Genomic DNA, 25,979 nt, shown 5'->3' with positions numbered 1-25,979 from the left:
GCCCATATCTCGTTCCCTTCCTCATAACAGCAAGTTCACTTCCTGCAAACTAGCTTCCTCTCTCCTCACACTGCTCATCCACTCCCATCTCTGTGTAAAATGAGTACCAAATGGCATCTTGGAACCTCGGGCTTGTGTTTCTGACTCCTCACTTTGTCTCTCCGTATGCATTCCTCCAGCATTTTTGACTCCTGCAGTGTATCTGGAGCTGATCAAATCTGACTTCAGACCCTCAACTGTTACTTTGCAGTCTTCCTCGGCCGCGAAGCAGATGGCTGGAATTTTACAGCCCTGCTCTTTCACATGTCAGCAGAATGACCTTGGACATTTTATTTTATGTTTCCAAGCCTGCTTCTGCATCTGTTAATGGGACTCCTGCTATCTCTCACAATATTTGTGGCAAAGATTAGAGATAATGCATGCAAAATGGCAGTCCTGATACCTGGTTCATAACAGACCCTCAAATATGGTAGCTGTTCTTATTTGGAGTCATATAGTCAAAGAGGGCTTGGTGGGAAGTAATTCCCCTTTGCACTTTTCCTGCTGTTTCTCCCACTGCCTAGGACTTACTGCTTATGTCTAAAGTGGCAGTGACACCAGCTATCAGGTGATTATAATTTCAAAAAAGCTTTTTTGAGCAATCAATAGTTGCAAAGCAATTCCAAATTTTCATTGGAAATAGAAATATTGTGCTTAAAAAATATGAAGTGTCCATATGGCTGAAAGGAGACGATTGCCTTTGCACTCTTGATACCATGGTAGCCACCTAGAGCACAGGTGCCAGCTCAGCATAGGCCGGGATGAGCCATCGTGCACATTTTCTTAGCAGGAGTTGCTCTAGCATTTTGAGAATTCAGTGTGCTAGCAAGAGTATTAATCTGCTGTATTAATTCCTCTCCTGTCATAGTAGAGGACAGTATTGTATGGGAAGAAGATCAAGTTCTATATAATCTTTCTTTTGCATTATCCATAGCACTTTATTATTGGTAAATATAGAAGGTGCTCAATACAGATGTTAATAGTTTGCATGAGAAGGACAACCCAAGTGGGCTTACCTGTAGATAACATCTTATATATTTTCTCTTTAAACACTCAAAACACAAATGTAATTAGACTCAAATGGGGAAATTGGTTATCTTGAACAAGTCCCGAGGTGGTGTAAAGAATGTCAGTGCAGAAGGTTGTTAGTCTTTGATGTCCACATGCAATTGCTGATTCCTGTTAGGGTTGCCTCTGTATCTGGACCTCTTTGTGGGGCGGTTTGTGGAGCAGTTTTATTTGTGAGGGTACCATTTGTTTATGCCATATTATTTTTTGTTTGTCTCTGATTTGTTTTAACATCGGTGATGTGGCAGTGAGGTACTATCTTCAAATTCTTGATTGCTTACATAGTTACATATTTTTTAAAGATCTAATATTGGATCCTAATGACAGGGAACGTACTTAAAGACTCAGTTCTTTCTATATTGACAGAGTTCTTGATGTTTCCTTCCTCTGGTTTGAGTGAGTCCAGGTTGAGAGGAGACCAACAAGGCATATGCCCCAGGCCTTACCAGTTGGTATGAAAAGTGATCCACACATAAAAACCATCCTGGGCCACTTGGGGAGGGTTGCCTTTCTCTCCCTTCTTTTAATCCTGTACATTTGTGTACTTTGCCAAGTTATAACGTATATTCTCATTTTACCTCTCAGTAGACTTGTGAGGTGGATGAGAGAGAGATTCCAAATCCCTTTCACGAGGAAACAGAAGTCCAAAGTGGTTGAAGTTTACCTGTATTAAATGAAGATGCTGGCTGTGGAGTCAGTCTTGATTCCCGACTCTGTAGGATTAGTCAGTACGTGTTGTTGAATGCCTACCATGGCCCCACACTGTGGCGATGGTGGGGCACAGTGGAGAACAACATAGGTCTGGTTCTTGATGTAGTGGAGGATACATCTAGTGGGAAAGTTATTGAAAAGATTCTATAGATAATCACTGCTGAGAAAAATGCTTCAAACAAGGACTATTGGGCACCATGGAAGGCCTCATTATTTGGGGGGATTCATGGAAAATTTAACTGAAAATGTAAGACACTATTTTGCCTTTTTGTCAGTAGTGCTACATTAAGAAATAATTGTGAAACATTTTAACATTGTGTACTGAAATACTAAGTTGTGATCCAAAATTGATAAAGATTAATCATACTAAAGAATTAAATAGGGTTCAAAATTTTAAAGTTTCTTCTTTGTTACTTTGATTTTTTAAATTATGTATCTTGACAATGAATCTTAGTTTGGCCAGTTTAATCTGAAGAATTAGGTGAAGAAAAAATTTCAGATGATGCACTTCTTCCCTGATTCCCTTAGACTGAGCTGCTGAAGATTCAGAGACAGCATTATCCTTGGCTTTGGCAGGTGGTGTGTCTCTTGACCCTTACTGGTTCTTTTCAGAGGCAAGATGGCTTTATGGTCAAGATTGTGGGTCAGGACTGAGATGGCATAGGGCCAAATCCTGGCCTTCCCGCTTACTAGCTGTGTAAACTTGGGCAAGGCCCTTACCCATTTGGTGCCTCCGTTTGCTGATTCAGAGAATGGCACCTCCTTAACGTTTTTGTGAAGGTTTAAATGAGTTCATTTGTGCAAAGGGTTTAGAATTGTGCCTTAAACTAAGTCTCAGTGAAGTTCTGCCACTGCAGTTTTATGATCAAGGTGGTATAGGGCCCTCTGAGTGCAGTGGAGCTGGAACCAGGAGAAAGAAACTGGTCTGTGCCTGGACCAAATCCAGGACCCTGGCCTTGTTAGCCCCTTGTGCTAATTAGGCGAACACAGCATCTTACTGTGGGGAGAGTCATGCCGATGCAGTAAGTGTGAATAGTTGCTTAAACAGCGCTTGGCCCCTTTTCAGTAGCAAAACTTCAACTTATCTTCCATATCATAGGTCCTGAGGTTTAAAATGTTATCCTTTGTGATTTTACAAAAAGACACATTACTTGAAGACGGTAATAATTTGCTTTCTTTAAGCCATTTTAGTTTTTTTAAATTTAACTTTCTATTGACAAATGCCATAAAATATTTGATGATCTTAGAGAAGAGCCACAAAAATATGTAAGACTTAAGTTTTGTTTTGCTTTGCATTTCATGGTATTCCCAGTGGAAGGAGCGTAGTATTATAATTTGCTAGCATCAGATGGGTCTTGAAGCCAGGAGAGAAGAGAGACTATTTGTGTAGAACAAGAAGAGATGCCAGTGAGTAACTGATTTATTCAAAAAGAATTTATTATGCTGTCATAGACCAAACAGATGCTGTCTGCCCATAGTCCTTCCTGAAAGGAAATGACCAGGAGTTTATAAACTCACATACACCTAGAAGAAACTTGAGAATTCACTTAATCCAGTCTGTCTCCATCACAGGAGGGACTCTAAAATGTTGATAGCTTTTCAGAAAAGGTCGTTATATACCTTAAGGATTCTGGGGATGTGGGAAAAATGCCCTAATTTCTTACAGCAAAGTAATCTAAGGCATTACTTTTAGGATTGAGTGGGGTGGAATCTCAGCTTGGCATGTTCAAAAATGGCTGCTGAGGAAAGAATATAAGTGCCAGGAGGGCAGGGAATGTTCTTTTAAATCACTTTTTAAGTGATGATATCTGTTATGAAAGCTATATGCTGTCTCAGAAACCCTCTGGTAAGTGGTGCCAGGACTGTTCTCCTGGCGATGTTGAAGGACACTTTGCACAGACAGAGCTTAAGGCTGATGATGAGTTTTTTCGTGTGTGTATAGGCTGTATAGTGTTTATATTGTTAAACTACACATTTCATGTTTTTATTTTTATTTTATTTTTATTTTTGTTTTTATTTTTTTGAGATGGAGTCTCACACTGTCACCCAGGCTGGAGTGCAATGGCGCGATCTCGGATCACTGCAACCTCCACCGCCCAGGTTCAAGCGATTCCCCTTCCTCAGTCTCCCAAGTAGCTGGTACTACAGGCACGTGCCACCATGCCTGGCTAATTTTTGTATTTTTAATAGAGAAAGGGTTTCACTGTATTAGCCAGGATGGTCTCGATCTCCTGACCTCGTGATCTGCCTGCCACGGGCTCTCAAAGTCCTGGGATTACAGGTGTGAGGCACCGTGCCCAGCCTCATATTTTTATTTTTAAAGTATGACTATAAATCTCACTAATTCAAAGCAATTCTAATTCAAAAATAATGATAGCTTAGAATGGGTCAGAATTAAAGGTTAGCTTAAGAAAGTTGTAGGAAAAAGATTAATTTTACAATCATTCTTAGACATTTTATATAAAACAAATTTTATGCTTTTATTCTTGGTGTATGTAGAACAAGCCCAATTTGCATTAATGAAAAATATGATTAATTTTTTTTTTTCTAACTAGAAGTGATGGCTGACGCCTGCAATCCGAACACTTTAGGAGGCTTAGGCAGGAGGATTGCTTGAGCCCAGGAGTTTGAGACCAGCCAGGGCAAGACAGTGAGACCCTCTCTCTACAAAACATTTTAAAATTAGCTGATCATGGTGGCATGCACCTGTAGTCCCAGCCACTTGCGGGGCTGAGGTAGGAAGATTACTGGAGCCTTTGAGATCAAGGCTGCAGTGAGCCACGATTGCGCCACTGCATTTTAGTCTGGGCAACAAAATGAGACCCTGACTTAAAAAAAAAAATTTTTTTTTTTTGTTTCACCTTATGTAAAAGCTTGAACTGAGAGTTGGCATGTAGTAGTTTTGGGTTACATTCCTTAACGAGTAGATGAAAGTCTCATTAATAGTACCAAGTATTATTAGTATACTAACTATTTCTAATACTTTTATGTACATAGATGCTTATTTAGAGTTTAATCATTATTGCTTCTCAAATAGTTAAAACTAACAAAAATTCTCTAAATGTTATTTCTATTAGTAATGCTACTTATTTATTTATTTATTTATTTATTTATTTATTTATTTATTTTTGTGAGACGGAGTCTCACTCTGTCCCTTAGGCTGGAGTGCAGTGGCCCAAACTTAGCTCACTGCAACGTTCGCCTCCCGGGTTCAAGCGATTCTCCTGCTTCAGCAGGAGAATCTGGAGGAGTAGCTGGAATCACAGGCATGCTCCACAATGCCCAGCTAGTTTTTGTATTTTTAGTAGAGACATGGTTTCCTCATGTTGACCCGGAGTTCTCAAACTCCTGACCTCAAGTGATCCACCCGCCTTGGCCTCCCAAAGTGCAGTGATTACAGGCGTGAGCCACTGTGCCCAGCCAATATTATGCTACTCTTCAAATTATTTGGCCTTGGATGGAAAACGGTGGTCATCTCTGTTGAACCCCTCCCCCAGTGTTCTAGTGTGCCATTTATTTTACGCCCTTTTATCCTACTTAGATCGTAAGTTGGAGGTGTATCATCTTTTTTTATAGGAGAGGGAACTCTTTGCCTCTTAGATTAATTGTAAATAGATCAAGCTGGCATATGGTAATCTGCTATCAAGAGATCTTTCCAGCCTTCTCTCCAGATGCTCTCGTTCTGATATCTGGCTGTTGCAGGCAGACTGTACCATCTTTCCCTAGGGAACACCCTCTCCTCACTGTGCATCAAATATCACATTCATACCTGTGCTTCTCCTTTGCTCTTATTTGATTCAAAGCATAACAGAGTCCTTCTTTGCCTAGTTTCTTTCCTTCTCAACTTCTGCAGCACTTACATTATGATATACTAGTATTGTTTAAAAATACTTGTCGATTATCTATTTAACAGATAAGGAAGTTGAGGCACGGATAGGTTAAGTAGTTGACCCAGGGGCACCAACCTAATAAGTGCAGAAAACTGGTGCAGATATTGCTTTTATGGCTGTTCGAATTTGATGGAGGATATGTTGAATACAGAGAGAGACCATTTAAAAGGCTGTTGTCATCATCTGGATGATCGGGGCCTGAACTAGCTTGATAATAATAGGAGTGGACAGAAAAAGATGGATAGGAAAGATAATTAGAGAATATCAAAAGGATTTGGAAATTGGATGTGAATGTCAAAGAGGGGAATGGTGGAGCCTGGGGGAAAAGATTCAAATTACAATTTTTAATGGGGTATTGTGGTCAGGCAAGACTTCATTGAGAAGATTTTTTTTTCTTCATACGTTTAGTCTTAAACCTCACATTTGTCCTCAGTAGAACATTTGGGTATCAGTTAAAAGTGATTTCAGCTGCAAATAACCCGCAAGCTGTATAGTATCTCTGGTAAGAGATCTGGCACTAAGCAGTTTTCTTAGTGGTAAAATAGAAATAATATGTACCACATGAAAGAACAGTGTTCTCATACAGTCTTTGTTGCATATAGTTTCTTATGCATTCCTTCAGAATCTGTGAACTGCTTACAATATGCTTAATACTGTGTGGGCTCTGGAGAAACTGCAACTGACAAGGTCAACATGGTCTCTCTTCCCAGGGACCTTAGCGTTTAGTAAGAGAGATTTACCATCCTCAAACAATTAGTTAATTAAAACTGTAACAGATCTTACAAATGTGAAGCCCAAGGTACTTGAGAGCTGGAAAGCCCAGTCTAATCTTGGATTTCAAGGAAAGTGTCCCTGAGGATTTGACATGTTAGCTAAGTATTTCAGGGTAAGCATCTTGCTCTTAAAGCAAACCAATCAAGACTTTTAAAACAACACTATTGCCTTTCTTGTCTAAAGTTTTTATTTTACAGGCAAATATATTCAAAGGGTCAAGTCAGAAACATGCATGTGATGGAAAGAAGTGGTGTTGGGAGTCAGGAGACTTGCGTTCTGTTTACTATCTGCTACTTTATGCATATAAGCAATTTAGCCTGGAGAGAGAATTCACCTTCCTATAAAGCAGACCTCTAGGTCAGCTGTGTCTGGACTTAGTCCAGCTGTGTTCTGTGGCAGTTGTTTTTGTTATCCTCTGATCCTTGAATTCCAGACCGGCTCCACCGGAATTTCTTACAGCCGCTATTCATGTGATTTCTTGGTTGGCCCATCTTTTCAGGTCTCAGAGATGCATCTGATATTCTGAGTAATATTAAAGGCTTCTACCTAATAGACATACCTTATGTCTTTACCCTCTACTTCTTTGATTTTTTTTTCATTGATGTAGTAGTAAGCCACTGTAAAATTTATATTTTAATGTATGGCTTCATCTTCTTCCTCAGTACTTGTGAGACACCTCTTTTCAAATTTTTCTCTCTCAGTGCTATAATTTATTAGGAGGTATCTTTTATAGTTTTATCTTTAATGGACACATAATAATTGTACATATTTATGAAGTGCAGGTGTGGTGTTTTGATACATTTATACAATGTGTAGTGATCAAATCAGGGTAGTTAGCATATCTGTGACCTCAACATTGATAATTTCTTTATGGTAAGATTGTTCAAAATCTTCTCTTTTAGTTATTTTGAATTTAATATATTATTGTTCATTCTAGTTACCATGCATACTGTGGAATGGAACACAAGAACTTATTCCTCTTATCTAACTGTAACTTTGTACCCATTAACCTTTTTCTCATGCCTCCACCCCACTACACTTCCTAGGCTCTCTTAATCACTATTCAACTTGCTACTTCTATGAGATCAACTTTTTTAGATTATACATCTGAGTGAGATTATGTGATACTTGTCTTTCTGAGCCTGACTTATTTCACTTAACATGTTGTCCTCCAGGCTCATCTATGTTGTCTCAAATGACATGGTTTCATTCTTTTTTTATGGCTGAATAGTAGTCCATTGTGTGAAATAGACCACATTTTCTTTATCCATTCATCTGTTGAGGGACACTTAGGTTGATTCCATATCTTGACTCTTGTGAATAATGCTGTGATAAACATGAGAGTGCAGATATATCTTTGATATGCTGATTTCATATCCTTTAGATATATATCCGATAGTGGGATTGCCAAATCATATGGTAGTTCCATTTTGAAAACTGCCATAGTTTTTTCATATTGGCTGTACTCACTTACATTCCCATCAACAGTGTATAAGAATTCCCTTTTCTCTGCATCCTTGTCAGTATCTGTTATTTTTTTGTCTTTTTGATAATGCTGTAATAACTGGAGTGAGATGATATCTCATTGTGGTTTTGATTTGCACTTCCCTTGTGATTGGTAATGCTGGGCATTTTTTTCATGTACTTGTTAGCCATTTGTATATCTTCTTTTGAGAAATGTCATTCAGATCAGATCTTTTGCCCATTTTTAAAAATTGGATTTTTCTTTTTTGCTAATGAGTTTTTTCTGTATTCTAGATATTAACAATCCCTTGTCAGATACGTAGTTTGCACATATTTTCTGTCATTCTGTAGGTTGCCTCTTTATTCTGTTGAGTTTTTCTTTCCTTTGCTGTGAAGAAGCTTTTTAATTTGATAAAATCTCATTTATCTGTTTTTATTTATTTATTTTTTTTCTGAGACGGAGTTTTGCTCTTGTTGCCCAGGCTGGAGTACAATGGTGTGATCTCGGCTCACTGCAACCTCCGCCTCCTGGGTTCAAGTGATTCTCCTCCCTCAACCTCCTGAGTAGCTGGGATTACAGACATGTGCCAACATTCCCAGCTAATTTTTGTGTTTTTAGTGGAGGCAGGGTTGCACCATGTTAGCCAGGCTGGTCTCAAACTCCTGAACTCAGGTGATCTGCCGGACTTGGACTCCCAAAGTGCTGAGATTACAGGTGTGAGCCACTACACCTAACCTGCTTTTTGCTTTTGTTGCCTGTGCTTTTGAGGTCTTATCCAAAGAAATCCTTGCCCAGACCAATGCCATGAAGCATTTCCCCTGTTTTCCTTTGGTAGTTCCATAGTTTCAGGTCTTACATTTAAGTCTTTAACCCATTTTGCATCAATTTTTGTATATGGTGAGAGATAGGGATCTCATTTCATTCTTCTGCATGTAGATATCTAGTTTTTCCAGCACACCCAATGTGTGATTTTGGCACCTTTGTTGAAAATCAGCTGACTGTGAATGAGTGGATTTATTTCTCTTTTTAAAAAATAATTTTTATTTCCATAGGTTTTTGGGGAACAGGTGGTATTTTGGTTACATGAGTAGTTCTTTAGTGGTGATTTGTGAGATTTTGGTTCAACCATCAACTAAGCAGTATACACTGAACCCAGTTTGTAGTGAGTTGATTTATTTCTGGGTTCTCTATTCTGTTCCATTGGTCTATGTGTCAGTTTCTATGCTAGTACCATACTGTTTTGGTTACTATTGCTTTGTAGTATAGTAATTTACATTGTCATCAACAGTGCGTAAGAATTTCCTTTTCTATGCATCCTTTTGAAGTCAGGTAGTATGTTGCTTCCAGCTTTGTTCTTTTTGCTTAGCATTACTTTGGCTCTTTGGGGTCTTTTGTGGTTCTGTAAGAATTAGAGCATTGGGCTGGGTGCAGTGGCTCACACCTGTAATGTCACTTTGGGAGGTCAAGGAGGGCAGATCACGAGATTAAGAGATTGAGACCATCCTAGCCAACATGGTGAAACCCTGTCTCTACTAAAAATACAAAAATTAGCTGGGCATGGTGGTACATACCTTTAGTCTCAGCTACTTAGGAGGCTGAGGCAGCAGAATCACTTGAACCTAGAATGTGGAGGTTGCAGTGAGCCAGGATTGCACCATTGCACTCAAGCCTGGTGACAGAGCAAGACTCCGTCTAAAAAAGAGAATTCGAGGATTTTTTTTTCTATTTCAGTGAAGAATATCAATGATATTTTGATAGCTGTTGCATTAAATCTATAGATTGCTTTGGATAGTATAGATACTTTTAACAATTTTTTTCTTTTTTTTTTTGTTGGAGACAGAGTCTTGCTCTGTCACTCAAGCTGGAGTGCAGTGGCATGTTCTCGGATCACTGCAACCTCAACCTCCCAGGTTCATGCAATTCTCTTTCCTCGGCCTCCAGAGTAGCTGGGATTACAGGCATGCGCCAGCGTGCCTAGCTTAATTTTCATATGTTTAGCAGAGACGGAATTTCACCATGTTGGCCAAGCTGGTCTTGAACTCCTGACCTCAAGTGATCTCCTGCCTCAACCTCCCAAAGTGCTGGGATTACATGCCTGGCCATAATGTTAATTCTTCTAACCCATAAACGCAGTGTATCATTCCATTTATTGTGTCCTCTTCAATTTTTTCATCAGTGTTTTATAGTTTTCATTGTACAGATTTTTTGCCTATTTGGTTAAATTTATTCTTAGGTATTTTATTTTTTGTTGCTATTATAAATGGGATTAATTTTTTAAAATTTCTATTTTAGATAGTTCACAATTGGTATATAAAAATGCTACTGATTTTTGTATGTTGATTTTGTGTCCTGCAACTCTATTGAATTTATTTACCAGTTCTCACAGATTTTTATGGAGTCTTTGGGTTTTTTATATGTAAAATTATGTCATCTGCAAACAAGGACAATTTAACTTCTGCTTTTCCAGTTTGGATGCCCTTTATTCCTTTCTCTTGCCTAATATCTCTGGGCAGGACTTTCAGTACTATGATGAATAAAAGTGGTGAGAGTAGATATTCTTGTCTTGTCTAGATCTTAGAAAAAAAAGCTTTCAGCTTTTCTTCATTCTGGATGATATTCACTGTGGGTTTGTCATCTATGGCCTTTATTGTGCTGAGATAATGAGGCACCTCTTTTGAGCCTTATAGACTGCTCCTCAGGACCAGAAATAGTGATAAGAAGAGAGACTATCTGGAGTATGACCAGCACTTTTCAGACCATGGCAAGCCAATGGCATGTCACTGCCTCACTTGCCTGAACAGTGATGCTAATCCTGTAATGAATTTGTTTGTTTATTCTTAAGCATGGCAATGCCATGACTTGAGCATGGGAGGGCCAGCACTCAGTGACATAGACCTATAGTGATGGGTGAGTCACTTCATCTCTCTGAGCCTTTGTGTCCATTTTGTATAATGAAAGGTAAAATAATTTATTGTGAGGGGATTAAATAAGATAATGTATATAAAAGTGCTGCTACAACTGAATTTGTACTCAGCCCACAAATGTTTGTGAGTTTTAAAAATCTATTCCAGATTCAACTGTGGACAAGCTATGTATATATATTAGTGAAAAACAAACACTATGGTCCTACTTTCATAAATAAGCTAATATATTTGTGCTATTACTTTCATAAATAAGTGATTATATTTATATAAACTAGGACCATAGTGTTTGTTTTTCACTACCTCATTTGACCATGCAAGACAGAAAATAGTGTGAGGAAATGTTTTACGCTTTTAAATTTGAACTAAAAGTTTTCATGTAGCGTCTGATTACTGTGAGGTTGTTGGAGCAAGACGTCCATTTTTTCCTTTAATTCTCCCCTTTCCCCACCACCCACAATTTAGACACATTAAGTATATTTTGGCTCAGACTGCATTAGTCAGACTGGTGGAAGAAACAGCAGGGACCAGGAGAAATCTTTCTATTTTAGCCCTTCTCAATGTTAAAATGTCCAAAATAAATGAATATTTGAAGTTAAATGCTGCAGACTAACCTTTTAAAGGCCTAAAAACTATAACCTCAAGTTTTGTATCAAGAGAGGAATTTAAAATAACAATTTTGGTCATTTAAAAATCACAGTATTAACTGGCCAGTAAATATGAGGAGAAATATTCAGCCGCATTAGTAATAAAAATAATGTGAAATAAAATACTATTTTACCAATACAATTGGCATTTTTTAAAATGTAAAAGAAAGAAAAGAGGAGGAAAGATGTTGAATAGGGCATCTTGTACAAGCTGATGAAAGTATAAGTTCGCGTAACTTGCTCCTCGCAAAAGCAATTTAACAATATTTTTCAAGTGCTGTAGAGATGTTAATGCCTTTGACACAGTAATTCTACTTATGGGAACTTAGCCTAAGGAAATAATCAGGAATGCACATAAATGTACATATTTGTGGGTATATAGTGATGTTTTGATACATATAATGTATTGTGAACAGATCAAGGTAATTAGCATATTCATCTAAAGCATTTATCATTTCTTTGTGTTAGGAACTTTCAATATCCTCCTTTCACCCGTTTGAAACTTAATATATTATTGTTAAATGTAGTCATCTTACAATACTAATGTCAGGAACTTTCACACAACCTAAATGCCTAACAATGGGGGATTGATTAAATGAAGTATGGAAATATCATACAATGTGCTTTTCTGCCATTAAGAATGGCAAACTACTTGGAAAAATAATGACAGGAGAGAAAAGCTTATAAAGTGAAAAAAATAATCATTAACTTAGTATTGTGAAACATCTGTATACATATTCTTTGTGTGCGTATGTATGTGCACATGTATGTGTATGTGACAAGTTGTTAAAAAAACCACAATAAAAAGGGGACCGCTAGGTGATGAGAGTGTTGGTGGTATTTATTTTCTTCTCTGTATATTTTCCAAATACTTATGTTTGTAATCAGAAAAAAAATAATTTAAAAGTACACTACTTTAGAACACCTGTTACTGATAACAGCACTTGAAAACATAAGGAAAGAAAGTAATTACGACAGAATGCCATCAGTGCTTTTGATAGAATGGTGGGACTTGATGACGGTAGTGGTGTTTTTTGTTATTTTATTATTTAATTGGTTTGTTAAATAATTGTACATATTTATGGCTACATAGTGGTGTTTTGATACATATAATGTATTATGATCTGATCAAGGTAATTAGCATATTCATCTAAAGATTTATTATTTCTTTGTCTTAGGAACTTGTAGTATCCTCCTTTCACCCATTTGAAACTCCTTACTATATGTTATTGTTAACAGTAGTCATCTTACAGTGGTATAGAACAGCAGTTCTCAACCTTTTTGGCCCCATGGACTGGTTTCTTGGAAGACAAATTGTATTAGTCCGTTTTCACAGTGCTAATAAAGGCATATCTAAGACTGGGCAATTTACAAAAGACAGAAGTTAAATAATTTGACTCACAGTTCCACCTGGCTAGGGAGGCCTCACAATCATGGCAGAAGACAAGGAGGAGCAAGTCACATCTTATGTGGATGGTGGCAGGCAAAGAGAGCTTGTGCAGGAAAACTCCCCCTGGTAATAACCATCAGATCTCGTGAGACTTACTCACTATCATGAGAACAGCATGGGAAAGACCTGCCCCCATGATTCGGTTACCTCCCACCAGATCCCTCCCACAACACATGGGAATTCAAGATGAGATTTGGGTGGGGACACAGCCAAACCATATGAGCAGTTTTTCCATGGACTAATGTTGGGGATGGTTCTGGGACAAATCAAGCTCATTATGTTTATAGCTCACTTTATTTCTATTATTATTGCATTGTAATATATAATCAAATAATTATACAACTCACCATAAGGTAGATTCAGTGGGAATGCTGAGCTTGTTTTCCTGCAACCAGACAGTCCCATCTGGGAGTGATGGGAAACAGATCATCAGGCATTAGATTCTCATAAGGAGCACACAACCTAGATCCCTTGCATGGGCAGTTCACAATAGGGCTTGTGCTGTTATGAGAATCTAATACAGCCACTGATCTGACAGGAGGTGGAGCTCAGGCAGTAATGCAAATGATGGGGAGAGGCTATAAATACAGATGAAGCTTCGTTCACTTGCCCACCGCTCACCTCCTGCTGTGCATTCTGGTTCCTCACAGGTACTGGTCCGTAGCCCAAGGGTTGGGGACCCCTGCCATAGAACACTAGAACTTATTCCTCCTATAGCTATAATTTAGTTTTTAATATTTGATGTTTTTAATATTTTTCTTTAATGTGCTTCTGTTGAGAATATATCTTATGTTAGGAAAGCACATATAAATGTATTAAAATACTTTCTAAATCTAGGTCATGTTTGAATGGAGATAGGAATTTCCAGATATTCTTTTGTGAGTGTGATCCATCTTGAAATGATGAAAACTGTTCATAATGGTGGCAAATGATAGACATTTTCTCTACTCCTACAGATATTCCTGAAATTCCAGAAAGCATTTCATTCTGTAAAGCACTGCAGATCGCTGACTTCAGTGGAAACCCACTGATGAGGTAAGCTTTCTGCTTACTTTTCTATCTATAGTAGTAAGGATGTCTTTTTTGAGAGCCAAGCAAACAACACAGTCAGGTTAACTATCTTGGAGGTACCTAGATGGATCACTGTCTTTATCAAGGATGGTTGACTTTCACAGATACTTCTTTATAAATAGCCCTGTACAATGATACAATGAAAGGCATGCTTTTCTATTGATAGAAACCTCAAAGGATGTTGTAGGGAGAGGGGGTAGCACAGTGAAGTGTACAAAACAGGATGAGGAGTGCATTTCTGAAGCAATGTGAAGAATTGTAGTAGTTTATAAATCCCCTATTGATCTGTTCTGTCTTGTGGTATAAGACAGGGTTCTAAACTCCCAGAGAGCTTACACCAAAGTTATCCAAGGAGATGTTATATTACAGTTATTTTTTTTCTCTAGTCATGAAACATGTTTACTATCTTTTACTGTCTCAACGGTCCTCTAATACTTCATTAAAAAAAAAAAAACCCATCAACCTCATTATTTCCTTAGCAATAGCTTTGGGGATTTCTTTGATTTTTTTCCTGCAAATAAAGCCACCATGTCAGTTTTACTGATTCCAGCTTTACCCTTCCTGGTATGACACAGTCTGTTGCCCAGGCATGGCTGAGTGGCATTGCTGTGAGCTGTTCCTTGTGGCTTCTGGCTTAGTCATGAGTCCATTGATCATGGGCTTCCAGGCATTTTTTGTTGCCATTGTAATTGAATTGTGCCCACGTGGCAATGCAGAGATAGCCCTTGGGAGTCTGTTTTAGAGGTCTCTTTGGGCCAGGTGGGTCCATTTATAAGATTTCTCAAGTCTAAAAGGAACCTCAGAGGAAATGTACTCTTCCCTTCTTTTCTGTCTTTTTTCTTTTGATCTAGGAAATCTTAAGATTAAAATTTCTGACGCATCTCACCCACTTCAAAATTGCTTGGGCCTTCTTGGGTATGGAGTGCTGGAGAATGCACTATTTAGTTTTATTTTTCCAGTACCTTCTTATTGCCAATATATATATGTGTATGTATTTTGAGACAGAGTCTCACTTTGTCACCCAGGCTGGAGTGCAATGGCGAGATCTTGGCTCACTGCAACCTCTGCCTCCTGGGTTCAAGCGATTCTCCTGCCTCAGCCTCCTGAGTAGCTGAGATTGCAGGCACGTGCCACCATGCCCGGCTAATTTTTGTATTTTTAGTAGAGATGGGGTTTCACCATGTTGATCAGTCTGATCTCGAACTCCTGACCTCATGATCTGCCCACCTAGGCCTACCAAAGTGCTGGGATTACAGGGGTGAGGTACTACGCCTGGTCACATTTTCTTTTTAAGACTATTTCTGATTGTCCTCCTTTGAATTGTAGTGATTGTTACATGTAACATTTATTACTGTAAAATAGTTATCTAGTAAGCTATACTCTAGCTTTCTCACTCATCACTGTCTCTCCAACCTTATCCTTTTTCCTCATCATCTTTCATTCAGCTGTCTCTTTTCTTAAAACCTTTCTATAGCTCCCATCTCTGTAACATAAAGTCAGAACTCCTCCATGTGCTCTGCAAGCCTCTTCTTGCCCCTGCATCTGACCTTGGTCTTTCTCTCAATCTTCATTGCCCTCAGTTGCCTGTGCTGGACATCATTCTCTGCTGTAATATAAAGTGCTTCTAGTTAGTTCATTTCATGCCTCTGTCTTCCTGACAGCACCAACCTTTTCACCTTCCTTATGATGCAGTTCGAGCATCACATGTTGTTTTTGTGATTGCTCCCCACAGGCCCCTCTTCTGGGCTCCCATAATGCTCTATGTGTACTTATTTCATAACACTTGAAATTACCCTTAAGTTATTTCTCTGACTGAGACTCCTTGACTAACCTGAGGAAGTTACTTGTATTTTTCTATTATTTATTATTGTATCTTCAACTCTACTATCATTCCTGGAATGGAGTAAGTGCTCAGTAAATGTTTGTTGAACTGAACTAAGCTTAAGGGAGCTTACAGGGTTTGGCAAGCTGAGAAATTCTCATTCTGTTGCTGTTAAGTTTTTTTAAAACCACTGAGTTGCTTGTTCCTTTTTTCTATTTCTTGGGTTTTCCTTTTCTAATGTCTGATGACATTTGACTTTACTATTATTTCAGTGCTCTCTCAACTGGAACACACCAGGATTGTGTGAGGTTTTGCTGTTTTTTATTTGTTTGTTTTTATTCTGGCTTTCTATTTGGCAGGTTTCTTAAAGCCATTTTAAGTTGGTAGGTGTGCTGTTTGTTAAGAATTAAGATGATATCTGAGAGTTGAAGGGAACTTAAAAATTACTTAGTTTGGCTTATTTATTTTATGGCTAAAGAAACTGAGGCACATGTGGGTTAAATTACCTTTCAGAATCATACAGCTAATGAGTGGGAAGCCTGGACCACAGTTCATTTCTCCTGACCTTAGGTCTGTCCTTCCTCGTCACATCTGTACTAGTTTAGTTCTTACTATGGCAGCCAGTAAAAAAGCAGCTATTTAAATCTACAGTTTAAAACTATATTTTTCTTAAGTTTAAGAAAATCTTAGCTAGTTTTTAAATTATAAAATGATATGTACTTTCCAGTAAAAACTCAGGCATAACAGATAAGTTGCATCTTTTGAATTATAAGTAAAAATCTTACCTCTGTTAATTGTTCCTCAGAACCAGTTCCAGTGATTATAAATATTCTAGTTAATACCCTGATCTTTTGGGCCTGGATTTGGTTTTAAGTTTGGAATTAACCTATATTAAATATCAAACTGTTATGTAGACTTTTTTTAAAAGGAACGTAGAAAGATAAAAATGAAAGATTGTAATATAGAGACCAGAAGTCTCTCCCTCACTGAGAAAAGTGATACTTATATGTTCTGTTGTCTGTATTAGCAGATCTGTGTTTAATAACCTTCAGCATTTTAGATGCAATGAGATCCTTTGCCTTTAGTTAGGGTTTTCTTCCCTCCATAAATATGGTAACCATAGAAATATTAAAACTAAACTTCCTTTGTAAATTTTAAATAATGATTTTATTTTGAAGCGTTGTTATTCTGTAGAGTTTAAGGGACATATAAAAATATCCTTTTGTGTAGAACACAGTAAAACATAAAATGATTTCAAGTGATTGGCAACTTAAATAGAGCTAAAAGAAAAATGTTAAGAAAGTAGCAATTGTCTGTCAGCGGATCAATTCTAAGTAATCTGTAGCTTTCCCCTGGGTATTATAAACTAGAGGAAGAAAAATAATTATGCAGTAGCTGTCCTGTATTTTATTATAATCTCATGGGCTGATGAAACTTTCTCTTTATTTTCTGCTAATCAATAAAATATTTTTACTCTTAGGCACTTCTAGCTACAGCAATAATTCATCATTTTCTTTCACAGAGTATTCAGTAGTCTTAACATTTTTTTGCCTTTATTCTTAGAGCTTGCGTATCTTTCTACTTTAGTTACTTCTAGATCACCATAAAAAGATAAGTATTTATCATGCCCTGTAGATGTATTATGTATATGAAGTCTTCATTTTTTCCTTACAAGTATCTTACTTATAGGAAGACAAGGCAAACATACCATATATAATGTCATTTTTAGGAGGTTATTTCAATTAGCACATAGAATAAATCATTATATTTATGCTTGGTGTGTACTGTACTTGAACTTTTCTCTTTTAATTTACAGATTTCTTTTTGTTTTAGGTTGCCAAAAAGCTTTCCTGAATTAGAGAATTTAACATGTCTTTCTGTAAATGACATCTCACTGCAGTCTCTACCTGAAAATATTGGCAAGTAAGTTTTTGTGACGTTTGGGTGGATCAGAGTAAAGGGGGTTTATATCATCAGCTCTAACCTCCTTCCCTTTTAAAGCTCCTATTTGTCTACTGAGAAAGCCATTTACTCATACTTCAATATAACCTTCAGGAAAGATTATAGCCAGCCACCTCTGTTTTTTGCATCTAATTGTCCCTAAATTTTATTGGTTAAAAAGGTGCTGCTACTCATTACTAGTAAAAATCCTAAATTGTTTGGAAGTGCTCTTTAAACTGATTGATGGCAAAGTAGTAATTTAAGCCAAGTACTATGTGTCATGTAGGTGGCCAGTAAATACTGGTAGAAACAACCACTCAGTAATTTTAAACCATGCTGGAGAGCCAACAAACAACTCCACTAAAAACGTAAACTCTGTGCCTCTAAAGGACAGCTATGTCTGACAGACAGTATTTGTGAACTGTGGATCCAAGAATAGGGAATGAGAATGGTGTATTTGGAGAGTGGGAGTGGAATTGGGAGAGGAATGGAATGATTGGGCACATTCCATGTTGCAGGCTTAGAGGTTGTAGAGGACCTAGCCATGGCAAGAAGTAGAATCCACTGAAGACAATGTCTGCTGGTGAATAAATCTTCTGTTAGATATTCCCACAGACGAACTAGTTGAATTATCTTGAATTATCTTTGCAGACCTTTTTTATTTCTCCAGTACATACCATGGGTTAAATCAGGTTGATGGAATAGCTCATGCTTAACCACTTAAAACAGAAGTCTGACTGGTCTGCCCTAACCCGGTAGACGAGTGTTCCCTAGCATCATAAATGATTTTCCTTGTTTGTACCTGTCCTGCATAAGTTCTAAGACAAAACAGAAACTTGCTCTTTGAGAACCACAGTAAGCAGTTGAGCACAGTCTATCGGACGTGTCTGTTCTGCAAAAGTTCTCTTTCCAGAGGTGTATGAGAGGATTTGCAGACACCTTTTCCCATCTCCTTTCCTTCCACTTAAGGCAGAAGACAACTAGCTGACACCTGTTCAGCCTGCAAGTTGGTGTTTTTCTGAAATGCACACTGATGTTTTATCTTTATGCCATTAGACTTACTAATTAAAAACTGCCCTTAAACTCTCAGGGGGGAAGAAGACAAGAAGCCCTGAATACACTCTAGGTTTGTCGTGTCAGTTGCAGATAAAACAGTGGTGTGAATTTTGTGCATGTACACTTCACTTTTGCTGCATCAAATGTCAGATATTTATAATTTAACAATTCTTGTGCTGGGCACAGTGGCTCACACCTGTAATCCCAGCATTTTGGGAGGCTGGGGTGGGAGGATTCCTTGAGCCCAGGAGTTCAAGACCAGCCTGAGCAACATGGCGAAAACTCATCTCATCTCTACAAAAGCAAACAAAATTAGCTGGGTCTGGTGGCTCAAGCCTGCAGTCCCAGTTACTTGGAAGGCTGAGGAGGAAGGATCACTTGTGCCCAGAAGGTTGAGACTGCAGTGCGCCATGATTATGTCATCGATTTCCAGCCTGGGTGACAGAGCAAGACCCATCTCCCTTTTTCACCCCCATGCCAAAATTCTTAAATATAGTAGCCATTTAAACACCCAAGCTGACACTGTCCTCCTGTTGCTCCTCAGGATCTCTGGAGTTTAATTTCCTTGTTACCCTCCCTTCCATTCATTCTTAGTCTACAGCTGCCAGATGGTCCTCCTTTCTAGCCTCTGATTCCTGCCCCTCTCCTTTTTTCCACCATTTTGTATCGTTTTGAAAAGGCTTAATGCTTTGAGATACAATATGTTATTAAACCAGAGTGTCCCTCTCACCCTCTACTGTACTATTTTAAAGGAAATTATTATTTTAGAACAAATTTTTACAATGTTCATTCTTACATATTTTCTGTTAATATCTGTACCTGTTTTTGTCGATGTTCAAGATTTGTTCTGTTTTGTTTTGTTTGGGTTGTATACTTAATCAGCTTCTGTTACTATTATAGCATTGTAGATACTGATTGTTTACTGAATGAAATGCCACTTTGAGCTTAAAATTAACTGATTCTTATTAGGTCAGTTTGTGAAAAGAAATGAAAAAGAGAGACTTTTCTATTCTTAGTTGTTAATCATTTTGTTACCATAGCAAGAAACTATGGTTTCTTCCTATTGGATTTACGATTCATGCCTGCTCAAGTACTGGCCTTTTCTCATATACCAGAAAGAAGCAATCAAAGAACAAATTCTTCCTTTGAGAAGATTGGGCACCCCTGGTGTCCAAGACCATGTGGAAAAGGCACTTGAAACAGCTGAAACAGTGAATTGTTGAGGAAATCTCATATATGCATCAGTGTACTGCATTTTAAGCAAATTATTATTTGAAACTTGCAAGCTTTCCACATGGGAAGGCTTCATTCGTTTCTCAAAGGATTCCCAAATAGTTTCTTTAGAGCATTTAACACATTTAGTTAACCAATATTTAGTAACCAGTACTTCTCAGAGATAGAATTGTTTTGTAAAGAAGATGTATCTATTTAATATTCCACAAAATTTGAAAGGACATGGAATGGCCATTTAAATGCTTGATTCTTACTGTTATCTTTGTGGAGTCTGAGGTGGAATCTCTGTGTAAATTACCTCTTCTTATGTGGTCAAATGGGTAAACCACATTAGCGTCGGCCTTTCAAGCATCAGTGAAGACAGAACTTCGATTCTCCTCTTGGTACCTAGCACAGTACTTGGCATTGATTGGGAAAGCTTTGGCTATCTCAAGGACTTGGGCCCCCTCAGGATCGGCAGGGGTACTGAGACTAGGATGGGAGGGCAAAAACCTTTATATAGATGGAGCAAGTAAGACTTGCAGTGCCTTGAACCTGGGGGCACCTGCACACATCTCTCCCATCATGTGTTTGGTTTGCCTATGGTCAGTTAATTTGAAGAAGTTTTTATGAGTTGATAGCAGAGCTGGAACTGAACTATGGCTCTCCAGGTCCCAGTTCTGTGTTTTTTTTTAATACTCCACCCTGCCATTGGCATAGGGCAGTTGCTTCCTTGGGCCCTTATGGGCTCAGTAACTTTCTCTTAGTACTCCTGGAAATATCTAACAGTTCATTAAGTAGGTCCAATCATCACAATAAGTGATTATGTCCTAACAACCTAGTAGCTGTTTGAAAAAAATTATACATATAAGTTGAAAGAATACATATTTTTATTTCATTCTTAAATATTTCCAATTATTTCCACTAAGTCCTCACATAACATCATCCATAGGTTCTTGAAAACTGTGACATTAAGTGAAACCAAGTATTATGAAGCCAGGTTTACCATAGGCTAATTGATATAAACAAGAGTTAAGTTACTATGGCATATATCTGATCACAAAAGCATCATCAAACTTCTGAGTAAAACCCCAAAACACTTCTAATATTAAACACTGACATAAATATGAGCTATACATACATTTAAGAAAGATTAATAAAAACAGATAAGGTAATTATTTACCTAATTTTTGGAGAACCAGTGAGGGATGGCAGTTATAATGGTGGTGGGTTAAATCAAGGAATACATGTTTACAAAGCAAAAATTTTAAGGAGCACTTCCTATGGTGCATTTCAAAGACAATCATGAATAGGGTAGGCTCACTGATTACTTTTGTACTGCATCATTTATTTGTGCATTTGTATGATTTTCATATACTTTGTTAATTTTTTATTTTACAATAATTTGTGTTCATTTATTCATTTTCCACCCCACTTATTCCAGTTCAGGTGAAGTTAAAATTTTTTACCTGCCTTGTCTCTTTCCAAACTGGCTGGGGTATTTCATTTAATGATTGAAATTTTACATCTTTCATCATGCCTTTTCCAGTGATTGACAGGTGAAATGAATCCCAGATTTGGAGGTTCCTTGACCTACCTCATACTCCTGACACAATAAGTACTTTAGTCCTTTGTCTTTACACAGAAGTGTAGTTGTTCATTGTTTAATTGCATGTATATAACTGGTGTATGTACTTGGATCACCTTGTGCTCTGATACTGCAGGGACCTTGGTTGTCCAGCTCTCTTTGTGTCTGTACCTACCCTGGCATTGTTCTTACATACTAAACAAATACACATAACAAGGTACAGAGTATTGCCTCTTTCATTCCACTTGCTTCCAACATAGGCCATCAAGTTCAGGTTCTGGAAGTTTTATGCTAGGACCACTTCAGTCTGTTCCTGCATCGTCACTTTTTTGGCCTAATGTGATTGTACTCAATTTCTAGAAAAAGTTTTTTAAAGAAGCAACTATTTAAAAAAACAGCTTATGTTGCTCTAAAACCTTCTAACAAAAAGTAATTATTGTCTATTAATATTGCTTAATATATCTGATACAAGGAGCCATTAGGGAGACAATAAATTATTTTTAGGGAAACAAATGCTTTACCAAAAGAACTGGTAAGCTTTTTCTTTTTTAATAACAGTTCTAACATTTATTTTCCTGCCTTTGTTGCCAGTAAGCTTAGAGCTAATTCTGATGACCAGTGAGAGCAGCTGTGTTCCTTTCTGTGCGATGAAGGGAGAGGTGATGCTGACAGTATCAGTCGGGTAGGGACTCTTTGAGGCACATACACTGTCTCACTCTTTGAGGCACATACACCCTTCCTCCTGAGGCTAGCTTTACCCATCCTTAGCTTTATTAGCTTTCTCTGTGAAATGGAGATAAGTGATCTGCCCAGGTGTGCGCTGCTTGTGGGTGGTAGAGCTGGCATTTGAACTTAGTTTCTTCCTTGAAGATGCTGCATTTTCTTGACTGCATGCTTCTCATAATGAACACATTAGTGTCTCCCCATTTTCATGGCCCAACATTGTTTCATGAACCTTTTTGCATATTTGCAATTTTTAAAGCCTTATTTAAATCTGCTTTAGAAAAAGTTGGTGTATAATTATGTGAATGACTTTTATATCACTGCAGCTGCCGGTTGGCATGGAAGAGCATGCAGTGAGGTCTTACTGAGTCGAGGTCCAAGTCTTGGACAGGCTTTCAGAAAACTATCTGAATTAAAACAAATATGATATTTTAGACATGCCCTTAAAAACAGTGCCTAGTGAACAATGGCTTCTTACTTTACTATCACTATAAACACTTGGAAGATTCCACTGGTAAGGTCAGGAAGAATAATTTTGCTGTAAGGAGTTTTGAAATGTTGGTATAATGTGTGAATGAATTTGTCTTTCAAAAGAACATTTTAATACTGAAAATATTTTTCTTGGGATCAGTTGTTTCAGGTTCTATTCAAGTAAGCCACACACTTTGTGTTTTACTTTTTAAAAGTGAGTTACTCTTCAGATGACATGATCTTATATATAGAAAGAATCCTAAGGAATCTGTAAAAATTATTAGAGCTAATCAATTAATTCAGGAAGATAGCGGGATACAAGATTACAAAACAAAAATCAGTTATATTTTTATGTATCAGCATTAAACCATTCTATTTACAAAACACCAAAAAGAATAAAATACTTAGGATAAATTTAACAGAAGAAATGTAGGACATGTACATGCAAAGTACAAAAAAAAAATCACTGAAAGATTTAAAGAAGACTAAGTGGTAAGATAATGTGTGTTCATGGGTTGAGACTTAATATTGTTAATATAGCAATACTCTACAGGTCAATCTACAGACTCATCTTGAGCCCCATCAAAATCTTTACATACATGGTTAATTGATTTTGACAGAGGTATCAAAACAATTCAGTGGGGAAAGAATAGTCTTTGTTTAACAAATGCTGTTGGGACAACTGACTATGAACATACAAAATGATGAAGTTATACCCCTACCTCACGCCAGACAAAACTAAACCATAGTCAATCAGAGATCTAGATATACGAGCTAAAACTATAAAAGTCTTATAAGAAAACAGGGGTAAATCTTTGTGACATTGGATTAGGCAGTAGTTTTTTGGCTATGACACCAAAGTCTGTGTAATAAAAGAAAAATTGGACTGCATCAAAATTTAAAACTTGTGGACATCAAAGAACACTATCAAGAAAGTGAAAAGACAACCCACGGAATGGGAGTATTTGCAAATCATATATCTAACCAGAGTCTAGTTACCAGAATATATTTAGAACTCTTACAACTCCATTTACCAGAATATATTTAGAACTCTTACAACTCCATAGTAAAAGAACAACCCAGTTAAAAATGGGCAAAGGATTCGAATAGGCATTTTTTCAGAGAAGATATACAGAAAACCAATAAGTATATGAAAAGATGTTTAACAGCATTTGTCATCAGGAAAATGCAAGTCAAAACCACAGTGAGATACTACTTTATACCCTCTAGGATGATTATAATTAAAAAGATAAATGCTAACAAGTGTTGTTGAGGATGTAGAGAAATTGAAGCCCTCATATGTTGTAGATGGGAATGTAAAATGGTTTAGCCCCTTTACAAAACAGTTTGGGGAGGTTCTCCCTAAAATTAAACATAGTTACCATGTGACCCAGCAATTCCCTTCCTAGCTATGTATACTCAAAAGAATTGAAAATCTAGCAGGGTTATTACGGGCATTATATAGCAGGGTTATTATTGGCATTATTCATAATAGCAAAAAGGTAGAAAAAAACAAAATTTTCACCAGTGGGTCAGTGGATAAACAGAATGTGGCATACATATACAATGAAATATTATTCCTGGATGAACTTTGAAAACATGTTAAGTAAAAGAAGCCAGGCACAAACAATCACATATTGTATGACTCACTTTTTACAAAGTACCTATTATAGTCATCCATAGAGACAGAATTAAATTATTGGTTGTTGGGGATTGTGAGGTGGAGGAAGATGATAAAGAATGACTTCTAATGAGTATGAACTTTCTTTTGGTATTATGAAAATTTTCTGGATTAGAGAGTGGTGATGTTTATGTACCTTCTGAATAAATATATTAAAGGCCACCGAATTGTACACTTTCAAAGGTGAATTTCATAGTTTGTGAATTATATCTTAGGAAAAAGAATGGACCTTAGGCAAGTTTGAAGTTGGATACTGCCGAAGGATGATGTTATACCTGGGAAACAGACCTAGTTTATTCTTACAGGATATACTCTGTAATGTAACCTTATAAGTAGTGTGCCAAGATCATTTTGTTTAATTACTTGCACCTGGTGATCAGGCAGGTACACATAGAGTCTCCAAAATGCTAAAGTGACATAGAGTGAGAGTGGAGGTCAAGAGGACACAAAAACTCCAGTGGCATCTGATGAAAAATTTTGAAGATCTGAGAAGCCTATGATTGTGTCTGGGAGCATGCTGCTTTGTCTTTACTTGGTATACCCTTCCATGAGATTCCCTATCCTTTACCATTAAAGAAACAAATACCCTAAAGTATGTTAGCCTAAATATCTCTACTCCCTGTTTAACTGAATTGTCTTCTCCAAAAATAGCATTCTTAGAGGAGAAGTAATATGGGTAATGAAATAGTCCAGTACACAAAACAGTTATTCAGTCACTAAATGGTCATTATCAATAAACATTTAATTATTACAAGTCACTGATAGAAGTAGAACAAGTGAGTAGGCCCTAGGTTCTCTGGAAGGTTGAACTAGAGCATATGGGTCTGATTTTATGTCTTCTGCTGCCCTTGGGAATGGTGACCTTAATTTGAGTGAGTTTGAACTAAGTGAGCCACGTGGCCCCCACTCACAAGGCCTAGTGCTGGGCAGCTTACCTATATTATATTAGAAGTGCATCTGCCTAAGAGGAGTATATCTTCTTTTTGAAAACTATTACCATATTTAATGTTCTTTTTTGAGGCCTGGGAATTACTGTAAAATACTTATTATTTAAAAAACAAACAAAGATTTTTTAAAAAGTTTTCTAGAGCAAAGCCTCCATAAGAAAATTTGTAACCAGAGGTTTCCTGAATAATAACTTGATGTTGAAAGAGTATAAGTAGTATGAATGTATCAGCAACTCCTCATTCCCCCATTATAGTTTTTCCCAATCAAATAATGTTACCATAAGTAGTTGTTGTTTTATATATTAATGGTTTTACAGCAGACTACCACTTGTTTGTTTGGTCTACCTTAATTTATTTTACTCTTTATTTTCTTAATGATTTTGGCCACTAAAATGGAAAAACAGTGAACTCAACAAGTGAATTAAAAAGGGTTTTGAAAACAGTGGAGAACAGATGTAAATTCCTAAAAGTAACCATCCAGTCCCTGAAATAGAATCCTAAA

The 25,979-nt window shown here is 37.3% G+C and overlaps 1 protein-coding gene across 1 annotated transcript in view; it reads left to right on the top strand.

The window, feature by feature from the left end:
• The window catches only part of LRRC1 (leucine rich repeat containing 1), a 128,996-nt gene that overhangs the window by 70,447 nt on the left and 32,570 nt on the right, over nt 1–25,979 (top strand). The window contains exons 3-4 of the mRNA XM_012441631.3: nt 13,922–14,000; nt 17,692–17,781. Coding sequence (XP_012297054.2) covers nt 13,922–14,000; nt 17,692–17,781 — 169 coding nt within the window. The remainder of the gene's footprint in view (nt 1–13,921; nt 14,001–17,691; nt 17,782–25,979) is intronic.

Source organism: Aotus nancymaae, unplaced genomic scaffold (genome assembly GCF_030222135.1).
Source record: "Aotus nancymaae isolate 86718 unplaced genomic scaffold, 86718_ANA_hifiasm-v0.15.2.pri h1tg000040l, whole genome shotgun sequence".
Lineage (NCBI taxonomy): Eukaryota > Metazoa > Chordata > Mammalia > Primates > Aotidae > Aotus > Aotus nancymaae.
This window is presented reverse-complemented; position numbering and strand designations above follow the sequence as displayed.